Source organism: Sceloporus occidentalis, unplaced genomic scaffold (assembly GCF_023333645.1).
Source record: "Sceloporus occidentalis isolate IW3139 unplaced genomic scaffold, rSceOcc1.0.p SCAF_3, whole genome shotgun sequence".
NCBI classification, from domain to species: domain Eukaryota; kingdom Metazoa; phylum Chordata; class Lepidosauria; order Squamata; family Phrynosomatidae; genus Sceloporus; species Sceloporus occidentalis.
In genome coordinates, this window is record NW_028316983.1 from 21,573,564 (window position 1) to 21,585,088 (window position 11,525).

The window sequence follows — 11,525 nt, forward strand, 5'->3', positions numbered from 1 at the left end:
CCTCTGTTGATTGTTCATTCTCCTTTCCCCGTTGTGAAATATGGTTTTCTCTAAGACTTTTCATAATACCATTAGAAGGAATATGTTTCTCACCCTTTTCTCACTGAAATTTTAAATACAGCGACTATCTGTTAAGATAGTTTTTTGTGGGTTTTTTGGGCTATGTGGCCATGTTCTAGCAGTTTATTCCTGATGTTTCACCAGCATCTGTGGCTGGCATCTTCAGAAAAGATCTGTTAAGATGTTGTCCAGTAACTGGAACATTTTGCTTATGTACCTGAATAAAATCAAGAAGGTTCAACTGGAAGACTGGTAACTTCTCTGGGAATATGTCCAAAAAGTAGCATTAAAATACCTATATTAAACAAGTGCAATAGTAAGTAGCTTGAAATATGGCATTTGCTATCAATTGCTTTAATGCAACAAGGGAGACCCGTGTCTAGGACAGGCTTCAGAATGGGCAGGAATCAATATATATCATACTGTGCATACTCATTTAATTCCCATTATGAAGTTGGAAGATGACACCAAGATCCCACTGTGGGAGAAAGGCAGGATATAAATCATGAAAATAAATAAATAAATAAATAAATAAATAAATAAATAAATAAATAAATCTAGTCCAACTGCAAAAGTAGTCTTGTCCAACTGCTAAAGCAATCTACTGCTAGAGCAGTCTAAGATGTGGCCATCTAGCCTCTGTTTAAAAAACAAATACATCAATGAAAGATATTCTACCTCCTTCCAAGGTAACCTATTTCACTATCAAACAGTTCTTACAATCAATAAGGTCTTCAATGTTTAGTTGGTATATCTTTTCTTATAATTTTAATTGATTGTTTCTAGGTCCTACTCTCTGGAATAGTAGAAAATATGATTTCCCTTCAGATATTTAAAGCAACTATTATATTACTCATTCACTTTTCTTGCCTCCAAGCTAAACATACCTAACTACTCTGACCAATCATCACAATACAAGTTGAGTCTTTCTTATCTGAATGCTTGGTGGTGCAGTGGTTAAATGCCAGTATTGCAGCCTTTCACAGCCACAAGATTGTGGGTTTGATGCTGCAGGGCTCCAAGGTCGACTCAGTATTGCATCCTTCCGTAGGTTGCTAAATGAGTACCAAGCTTGTTGGGCACAATTAGCTTACACATTATAAACCACTTAGGGGATGCTTAAGTGCACTGATAAGTGGTATAGATATGTACTTGCTATTGCTATTGCTATTAGGACCAGAAGTGTTTTGGATTTTGGAGTTGTTTTGAATTTTGGAATATTTGCATATATGTACTGAGTTATCTCTTAGATGGCACCCAATCTAAACGTGAAATCAATCTGTATTTTGTATATACCCTAAATACATAGCCTGAAAGTAATTTTATGCACAATATTTTAAATAATTCTGTGCATGAAACAAAGTTTGTGTACATTGAACCATCAGAAAAGTGTCAGTGTTTCAGCCACCCATGTGGGCAATTTTGGATTTTGGGGAAGGAGGACACAATGTGTACTTGTTGTACACACTTTTTGACACCTTAGGAGCTTATCGCACATACTTTTGCCCCTGATCTGGGCATGGGCAGCAGATGCACGTGGCTGAGTGAAAATGCATTTTATTGCATGCCATACTATCCTCAAGGCATCCCCATGCCATCACCTGGCTCTAAGCCATCCTCAATCAGGGCTCAGCCTTGTGATTTTGCTCAGCCAGAAAGCTTCCATCTTTCAAAATTCATGTGCCTGAGCTCTGATCAGGGACAGCTTGGCACCAGGCAATGGCATAGGAATGCCTTGGGTACAATATGTCATGCAATAAAATGTGTTTTCACTCCGCCATGTGCGTCCCCTGCCTGTGCCTAGATCGGGGGCAAAAGTGTGAGTAACACACTCTTTGGTTGGATTCCTCTGGTCATGTTTCAGCTTATCAACAACATTCCCATTGGAGCTCCAGGATTTAAGCAGCTTAACTGGATGCATGCCTGCAGCCATTATACTGTAATTTTTGTATGTTGGACTTGCATGCTTAGAATCTAAAGATCAGTGTACATAAGTAAGAAGTCTGGTTAGAGCCTGGGAAAGTGGATTTGGTCTTATTCAGAACTTGGAAAACCATTTCAAAAAAGTCTGGGTGTTATGAGAAATATTTTTTTAAAAATATGTTTTTCAAGGTCTGTTTTCTAAGCTCTATTAACTGATATTTGGCAACAACATTTGTAGCTCCTGATTTCCAGTATGCTTCTCCAATTCACAGTACACTTTTGTTTAGACTGGAAAATTGGGCATTTCTTACTTGTGTTGGTTTTGGTATTGTAAAAAGAAATGTGGGCTGTTTCATATTGTTTCAGCACATGCAGAAAAAGTAAACAGTGCTAGGGCAACACCTATTGGCAGAATGAAGCACTACAATTAAATCTATAAAGAAATAATGATGCATGGCAAAATCATTCTTCATGCAATCAATCATGGTTCATGATAGGATGGGAAAAGTCTCTGCAGTTCCATGTTCATACGTCATTTAATATACAAGCTGGAAGCCATCATGAAGAAATGCCAAGGCCAGGATGCACATATGAGGCCCTTTGTGGAAAAGAAGCCTAATGTAATCAGATGCATTCTGGTTGTTGTTTTGTTTTTAAGAATAAAATGAAAGAAGATAAAATGAACAATGCCACACATATCTTTGATTGCAAAAAAACAACAACAAAACACTCTTGTGCACAGCATGAAACCAAAAATAACTATAGCCCATTAGCCATACAGGTAATGTCTCACTGGGCACTTCATGAATTCCCTTTTTGCAGTCTTTCCCCCAAAAAACATGAAAATCTGAAATCACAGCTGGTCATGCATACCACAGGTCATGACTCTTCCTACATTTCCCCCCTGCAATATGGCATGTATTGTTTTGCTTTTTAGATGCCCTTCTATGGTTCATCTTATTTCTGCGATATAGAATTGGATATATCTCACAACATGAGCCAGCAAACATTTGGGAAATTTGGCCTGTGATCCTGGTATTGAACCATTCACGCAGTAGTTCAAGGCCACAACCCTTTGTTATGTTTGAAGAGGCTTCCGCAATGGCATAATAAAATGGCTGCAGGCAGCACACTAACAAGGAGACACATAAGTCATTTCTGCCAATAGAGAAGGGTTGCCCTGCCAGCTCCCAATCTTCTTCAGAGCTAGCAGAGCTAGCAGAGCAGCATTCTTGGGTCTTTTCTCTCCTCATCTCAGGAACTGCATCATGCCTGCCATGTTTGAAGTGTTAACCCAGAAGGAGATCTCTCCATTTTCTTGATGTGAAATTGTGTTAATGTGTTCTACAGTACAGTGGATGCTTGGTATCCACTGGGGTTTGGTTCGATCCCCACCCACCCCACCCCACCCCGGTGAATACCAAAATTTGTGTATGCTGAAGTCCCATTCTATGCAATGGTCTAGTAAAAGGGTGTCCATTATATCAAACAGAAAAATCAAGGTTTGCTTTTTGGAAAGGAGTTGGGTGGGGGGCAGAATTTGAATATTTTCAGGCTGTGGATGTTTGAGTCTGTGGATAAAGAATCCATGGATATGGAGAAATGACAGTACTGAAGTAAAAAGATGGGACATACAGTGTACTGTTTATTAATAGAGATTGTTAATAAAGGAGCCCTGGTGGTGCAGTGGTTAAATGCCTGTACTGCAGCCACTCACTCAAAACCATAAGGCTGCGAGTTCAATACCAGCAAAAGGGCTCAAGCTTGACTCAGGCTTGCATCCTTCCAAGATCACTAAAATGAGTACCCAGATTGTTGGGGGCAATTAGTTTACAGTTGTAAACCACTTAGACACTGTTAGTTCAGTATGAAGCGGTATATAAATGAAGCTGTTTGTTTGTTTATTGTTGAACACATTCCTTTCTGGTGGACAGGTAGAAGGAAGGGAGTTGAGTTTGGCTTGAGAATATCAAAGGTCACTTTCCTGGGGACACGGGCAGAAGATATAAAGGAGATGGGCTCCATAGCAACAGAAAAGGAAACAATTCTTTTGCTTTAGTAATGAATAAGAAGGTAGCCCACCAAAGATTTGGAATTGCGTGTGCTTTAATTATGCCTTGCTGATGCTTGCTGTTTAGTTCTGACCACAACCGTCTCTGCTGTACATCTCTAGTTGCTGAATAAAGGTTTTCTGAGTTTTACTACTGAAGCCTAGATTTCTGAACTAAGGAACTACCAGACTTGACACACTGCTGCATTACGGTGCTCTAAAATGCCTTGCAGGGGCACAACCAAGTGTCTTTAAGAGAAGTTTGGCCCAAATTACATCTTGTTAACATGTGAGTCAAGCACTATTGTTGTTTATGCCAGGTGGAATGCTAACAGAACCCTGAATGTGTCACTTCTGTTTATGTTCTCAAACTGTGCCTTTCAAAAAATGTGCATACAACATTTCCCAGGATGCAGGAAATAACTTTTAAAATTATTTTTAAATTTCTAAAAGACATATGTTCAATTCTATGAAATAAGTATAAACCAAAAGAAAAGATAACTGTATTTTTAATAACTTAGACGAGTCTTAACCAGACCTTTAATAGACAGGGCAACAGATTCCAGTTCCTAAAAACTGGTCACCATTCTGAAAAGTGCTATGCTCAGTGATGAGTCAGGACACTGAAGTGAAGGAAAAATATACAAAGACTGTAAACTACATTACCTAAAAGACCATTGAAATGAATCAAGGAAATCTTCAACAATTCATACCAGAGGACAAAGCATCAACCGATATCAGTTATATTCAAGGGGAGGGGGAGGATCACACTGCAGGAGAGCTCTGTATTTCTAGATGTATGTAACTATCAAATGTAGCAACATTCCAAAGTTATCTTCAGGTTGCATTTCATTCAATCAAATACTTTGTAAAAATCATATTGCGATTCTAATCCAGTCTTCCTCTTTTCTAACTGCTTCATTTTTGTTGTCCAGTGTCAACAAAAGCTTCTTCACAGTTAGTTCATTGCAACACAAGGGCACACACACATTTTGAAAGTCCTTGGCTCTCTTTTATCAATGTTCTGATCGGTAGGTAGGGAAAGTTTCTGTTCGATGGATCTTCAGTGGACTTTCTTCTCCAAACCAAGCCAAAAGGAGGAAGAAATGGCAACAGGTTAGTTAACTATTATTAATTTAATGCCCAATAAATGCTTAGCTCTGGCCATGTGCTTAGGAACTAAAGATGTAGTTACTGGGGAGGGGAGTGAGGACATTGTTGTTGTGTGTCTTAAATTTTTTTCAAATTCATACAATCCCAAGGCAAGCCTACCAAAGGTTTTCTTGGCAAGAGTTGGTCAGAGGGGGCTTACCATTACCTTCCTCTGAGGCTGAATGTGTGACTTGCCCAAGGTCACCCAGTAGGTTTTCATGCCCAAGTGGAGTTTGAACCCTGTCCAACATCTAAACAACTATAACATCCTGGTTTTTAATGAGGACATTATTCCCCTCCAATAATTCTGCTCCTCCATGTTCAGAATTGTGTTGTAATGCTAAAAGTACCCACCTTCTCATTCCCTGACAAATGAAAGGTTATACTGTATAGCACTGAACATACCAGTCCTGGCCACTAGATGTCCTTCAGAGATTGTAAAACAAGTCATTAACACTGCTGTGTGAGGAGAAACTGCATTAATATCTATAGTATTCCCACATTAGCAGAAATGACTAGGGCGGGGGAAGTTTGAATTTTACTGATTAACCTCAGCTAGAGTAAACACATGGAATCTATTGCTCATTGATGTCAAACAGATAGAGAATGATTTGGTGGGTCTACTCTAGTTGGTACTAACAATAGGATTAAGACCTAAATATTCCAAAATGTCCTATGCTCATGTGTGAGAAAATATAAGCTAATACACCTGCAATGTTTTTTCAAATGTTTAGGCTAAGTGCAGAAATGAAAGGAAGGAAGTGGCCCTTCATGTATAATGGATGTATGAGGATATTCATAACAAAGTTGCTGTATTCTCTGCTCATTAATAGAATAGATTGACTTTGAGTTGTAAACCTGCATAACTTCAAAGAACTAACAATAAGATTTAGGTCATTATTTTTTTCAGTTTTTAACAATCCTTGGAGAAACAAAGAATTAAATAAAAGGAGTATGGGCTTTGTTTCAGAGTTGGTGAGGTCTGAAAAGTTACGAGAGTGAGCAAAAAGCTTCACAGACTGAAAGCAACTTGAAGAATGGCTGGTTGTATAGAACATCATCAGCCAAGAAAATCTGCCAAACAGGCATTCTTTATGAGTACATTTTTTTAAAAAAAGGAAAACATAGGTGTGCATTCAGCTAGCCTAAAGAAGAAAAGCCCTCCCTGCAGTTTATCTGCCTTGGTCCAGGCCTCAGAGGGACAGAATAACCACTGGACCTCATCCCCTTCCCCACCACTTTCCCTTCTCCTTTTGTGTTGTGTGTTTTAGTTTGTAAGCCTGAGGGCAGGGAACCGTCTATTTAAAAATAATGAAATCTCTCTGATAGCCTTTAGGGCTGAAGGGTGGGGTATAAATATAATAAATAAATAAATAAATAAATAAATAAATAAATATTTTACTAGTAGCATGCAGTAAGATGTCTGCTAGGAGTAGACAGTATTCATATGAATTATCAGAGAAGAACTATCTTCCATTGAACTGATGGGGTAGTTCAAAAGTAAATTTAGCATTATATGAGTAAACTTGCAGGTCATTCCCACTTGCAATTTAAAGTGAGTCTGATTCGCCCTTGTTCCGCTTTTGAAATAGATTCCTAAAAGGTCTCTTGTTCCTACTATAAAGGGGATTTTTTCTTACCCCCATGTAATCAGTTTTTATTTGCCATGATTGTCATCCCCATTGGAAGCGCCCATCAATCATATGTGACGTCAGCTTGGAAATTTTGGGGGCTGAGAGAGTGTAGCCTAAGGCTGAGTGTGACGAGGAGGGACATAGCCAGGGAAAACAAAGGCAATGGAGGTGAGGCCGGGGAACAAGAGGCAGGCAAGGCCAGGGAATGAGAGGGAAACAAGGCTGGGTAACGAGAGGGAGGCGAGGCTGGGGAAGAGGATGCAGGGGAGAACAATGTTCTGAGCTCGACTCAGGCTTGCATCCTTCCGAGGTTGCTAAAATGAGTACCCAGACTGTTGGGGGCAAATTAGCTTACTTGCTAATTAGCTTACTTGCTGTTCACCGCTATGATCTTTGGAATAGCGGTATATAAATAAAAAAAACAAAAACAAAAAAGCAAAAACAATGTTGTTGTTTTTAAAAAAATAAAATTGATCGAATTTGCAATAGATTTATTTTGCAACCTTTCATGTAGTTTCAAAATCATTCTATCGAAAATTCAATCAATTTTAAAAAAAAAATACAAAAGGCAGCACGGGGGAAATGGTGGATCTGGCAGGGGTAAACACCCCTCTGCCATAGTCCCTCCCCTCAAGAATGAATCGATTCTGATCTGTCTTTCCCACGTAAGGAACTTGCTTGAGAATTGATTATTTTCAAAAGAACATCTTTCGAACTGCTCTCTCGAAAAACCGTTTCTTTTGCCTTTGCCTTGCTTCACTGCGATTGCAATCAATCACACCAGGAGCAGAACTATTTCAAATGGGAACAAGGTTCATATAATTTGATTGGCGATTCGTTGTTTTTTTTCATAGTGAGAATGACCCTATTGCATGCTTGCTCATCTCCTTTGTTCCTCCCTTTGAATTCTCCAGTTCTTTCCCTGACCTGCTTGTTTATAGTAAAATATCATTTGTCACTGCACCTAAATCAACAAATTGTTGCATGTGCTCATCCACCAAATCAAAATGGAAAGTCATGGTTTGAAGCTGGCTTCCAGTTCTACTTTTTAGAGTAAGGGCAAACAATGGTTTAGTGACTCAGCTGTAATGGCAAATCATAGTTTACCTGATTTATGGAGGAATCAGGCCATGTCAGTGGATGAGGTAATGAGAGAAAGGGGCATGCAAGTCTAAGGATCATTTACAAAATGTCAAACCATGATTTAGTAAAACATATGACTACACTGACATATTAATGATAGAAGGACTTGGAATATTTTTGCATTCTCTTTACCCCCTCTTTAGATTGATAGGGATTTCCTGCATGCAAACTCTCCTCTCTCTCTCTCTCTCCCATTAAAACTAACCATGTGACTTAGGTCACTCCCCCTTTGGGACTAACATTCTCTCAAATATTTCCAACTGAGCTGCTGTGTTTCTATCTTCCTGCTCTCTCAAATTTCTTTGGATAGATGGTGAGGTAAATATTTACCTGACCTATTCACTAGCTAGATTAGGATATAGCTTCTATGTAAATATAGATTAAAGCCATTAGTAAATTTTTGTTTTAAACTACAAACTTTGTAGTTTGTTTGTTGTTGTTGTTTTTAAGTCAGTCTCAGTTCCAAAAAAGAATAGTTGGACAAGAGCACATTTCTGCTACTTTGCTGTTTTTAAGCCAGATTCTAACAGGCTTGGCTTTGATATTTTGATATTTAAATTTTGTTTGTTTGTTTCCTTAGCAAAGGCTGAAGCCTTGGGAAATTACCCCACAGGACTCAGACAGTATTTAGGGCTATTTGTTTGAATTATTATATCAGATTCCTACCTTGTAAGCCAAAGAGCTGTCCAGTGCTGTGTTGGCGTGTGATGTGCTGCCAGTAGGCACTCCGTGGCAAAGGGACCATGGTGCCAAGAGATACAGCTCGTTCACTCATTTTCATCTGTAGCAGAAATCAAGTGAAAATAAACTGGGTGAACACACAGGAACTGCATTCAGTCTGCATTCAATCAACAATTCTGTGAATGCTGCATCTTAGACTTCCAAAATTTTTATTTCTGTAATGTATTAAAAGGAAGATAGAAAATACTCTTGAATATTGTGGTTTTGGCACCTACAGAATAAGGAATTTCTTGAAGTACAGTCAGCTCTCCATATCCATAGATTCTGCATCCACTGATTCAACCAACCATGGCTTGAAAATATTCACCCCCAAAATTATTTTTTAAAAAGCAAACCTTAATTTGGCTATTCTATCTGAGGGATGCCATTTTACTGCACCATTGTATATAATGGGACGGGCATCCATGGATTTTGATATCCACAGTGGGTCTTGGAACCAAACCCCAGCAGATATCAAGGGCCCATTGTACAGTCTTACAGTTTGGGATCTTATAGGTTGGTGGGGGGGGGGGGGACAACACCCAAAATAAAAACACTGGAGGCTTACTGAGTCACTTCATATGTGTTCTACCTGAAAACACCACATCAGAAAATTCAAGACGTCTCCAAGTCAGTGGAGTAGAAAATCTTTGTGTTGGGCTCATGTAAATTTTCAACCTCAATGTGAGAGCGAAGAAGGAATTTGACACCTAACAAAACACAGACACCCCACTCCCCAAGAATGAAAAGGGCATTACGTGCACTCAGAAGGTGCTCCTGGGAGTGAGGACAATTCTTGCTGCCCACATTTAACATTTCAAGATCTAATAGCCCTCCCTCCACGGCCAACTGTCATCATCCAGCCTGGGGGGAGTGAGGGGGCGGGTCCAACACCATCAGGACCGCCCTGAAGAGGCAGAGCCCTTCCTCCACGGCCAACTGTCATCATTCAGCCTGGAAGGAGTGAGGGGGTGGGTAGGGGCTAATTGTGTATTGCATTTTTTACTGTACACCGCTATGATCATTGCAGAATAGCGGTCTATAAATAAAATTTATTATTATTATTATTCCAATAAATGTATTAAATTTCATGTTCCTGCACAAGTTGATTTCCTAGAATTTTTACTTTTTCTCTGCATAATGGAGTTTAAGGCATAGCTATGTTTAATTTTTGAACAGTTTATGACTCTGACCCAGGATACAGTGGAACCATAATTTTACAAATCAAAATGCCTCTCTAACAAAGAAGATACAAAGCTAACATTCCTAGAGATTTGGAGTAGAATTCACGTAAAACAGGATATAAATATCTTGTCTCTGTTTAAGATGGCATAGGCGCGTTCCAGACACACAAAAAGTACGTACTAGGTACGTACTAGAGTTAGGAAAGGCAGCAGGTTAACAGAGGAGACCTGAGGAAAGCTGTGAGATACTCTGTCCTTCAACTATTCACCATCACATGTATCAGCATGTAAGGGATCTTGGCAACTAGCAGGGACATAGTCAGGATTTTGGGAAGGGGGGGTCCAGACTATGTGCCACCATTATAATGGGGCTTGGGTGTGGCGGCGCAGCGGCATGCATTATTTATTGTATCTAATGGAAAGGGGGTCCGGACCCCACGGACCCCCCTCCCCCGGCTACGTCCCTGCAACTAGCTGAGAAAAAGAAGTTTGTAACATAAGCTTTTGTAAACTGGGTCTAATTGTTCAAATTAGAATAGTTTTATTTAAGTAAATTCAATATGAAACTCAATGCATGTATACATTTTACCCATAAAAAATTGGGAAGAGGAGAAGGAGGTATTAGGGCCTCCAAGTCTTGCACATACCACCTGAGAAACTCTCATGCCCATCCCCTGGGGTCCATCCTTACCGTTTGAAAACCACTGGTTTAAATTCTACATTGCTCAGAGATCTTATGGTATAGGCTTGGATACAATAACAGCACTAGCACCAGCAGCAAACAAACCAGACAGCAAACCGCCCATTCAGCATCAGAACTGGGGTATGCCACAAATTTTAAAAAGACCCTAGTTGCTTCACATCTTCTCACCAGATTTGCCTCAGAAGTAATTCCTATTGATTCAATGGCTTTTCTCAAATCAGGACAAACAACAGGAGTTAGGCTAGGACTTCTCCTTTTACTCTACTTATATACTTTGATTAAATGTTTTCCTCCAACCAGCAAAACATCTTCTACTAGAAATTCCTAATCAATTCCTAACCTTATGTCATCTTCAAATTAAAAATATATTTTCAGCATCTCTTCTCACTAAATATGATGGGTACTGTTAAATTGAAAATATAAGGGGTGTTGAGTGGTATGCTCTGAGGGTTCCCCCACCTCTGGCATGTAATGTTTTCCAGAGAGCTACAGTTCCTAAAATAGATTCTTTCTTGTTTCCATAGCACTGGAATATAGGATAACATTGCAAGCTGTGTTAAAGCATGACTTGAGGAACCATATTTACTTAAGATAGTGTGGGTGGAAGCATCTATTGTGTGGAGTGATTCACTATTCGTAACAAAGATGTGGGTGTTTGAAGATAACTGGTTGATTTCAAGTTTTGGGTGATTTGCAGAAGATGTTTTGGATGGAACGGCTGAACTTTATAGAAACAGGACATTGAATATGTTGTAAATGAAAACCTCAAAATAAGGCCCTTGGACCAAGAAAGTTGTTGCCTGGACATGCCATCATGTTTCTTTCCTCTAATCAAGTTCCTAGTCAAAGGAGGTTTAGCAGGGGTTGTGGACTCTGCCTAACATAGAAACAGGGATTTTATAACCAAAGACAGAGAAGATACCATCCTTATACCATTCTTGGGGTGATATTTTAAC

General features: G+C 39.3%; 1 protein-coding gene across 3 annotated transcripts in view; it reads right to left on the reverse strand.

Annotated features, from left to right (window-relative positions):
* Positions 1-3,767: 3,767 nt before the first annotated feature.
* The window catches only part of DOK5 (docking protein 5), an 83,632-nt gene continuing 75,874 nt past the window's right edge, over positions 3,768-11,525 (reverse strand). For all 3 annotated transcript variants that reach the window (XM_089518498.1, XM_089518497.1, XM_089518496.1), the window contains 2 exons: positions 8,629-8,743; positions 3,768-5,108 (listed from right to left, as the gene is read on the reverse strand). In XM_089518498.1, the coding sequence (XP_089374624.1) occupies positions 5,050-5,108; positions 8,629-8,743 (174 nt within the window). In that variant the 3' untranslated portion in view covers positions 3,768-5,049. The remainder of the gene's footprint in view (positions 5,109-8,628; positions 8,744-11,525) is intronic.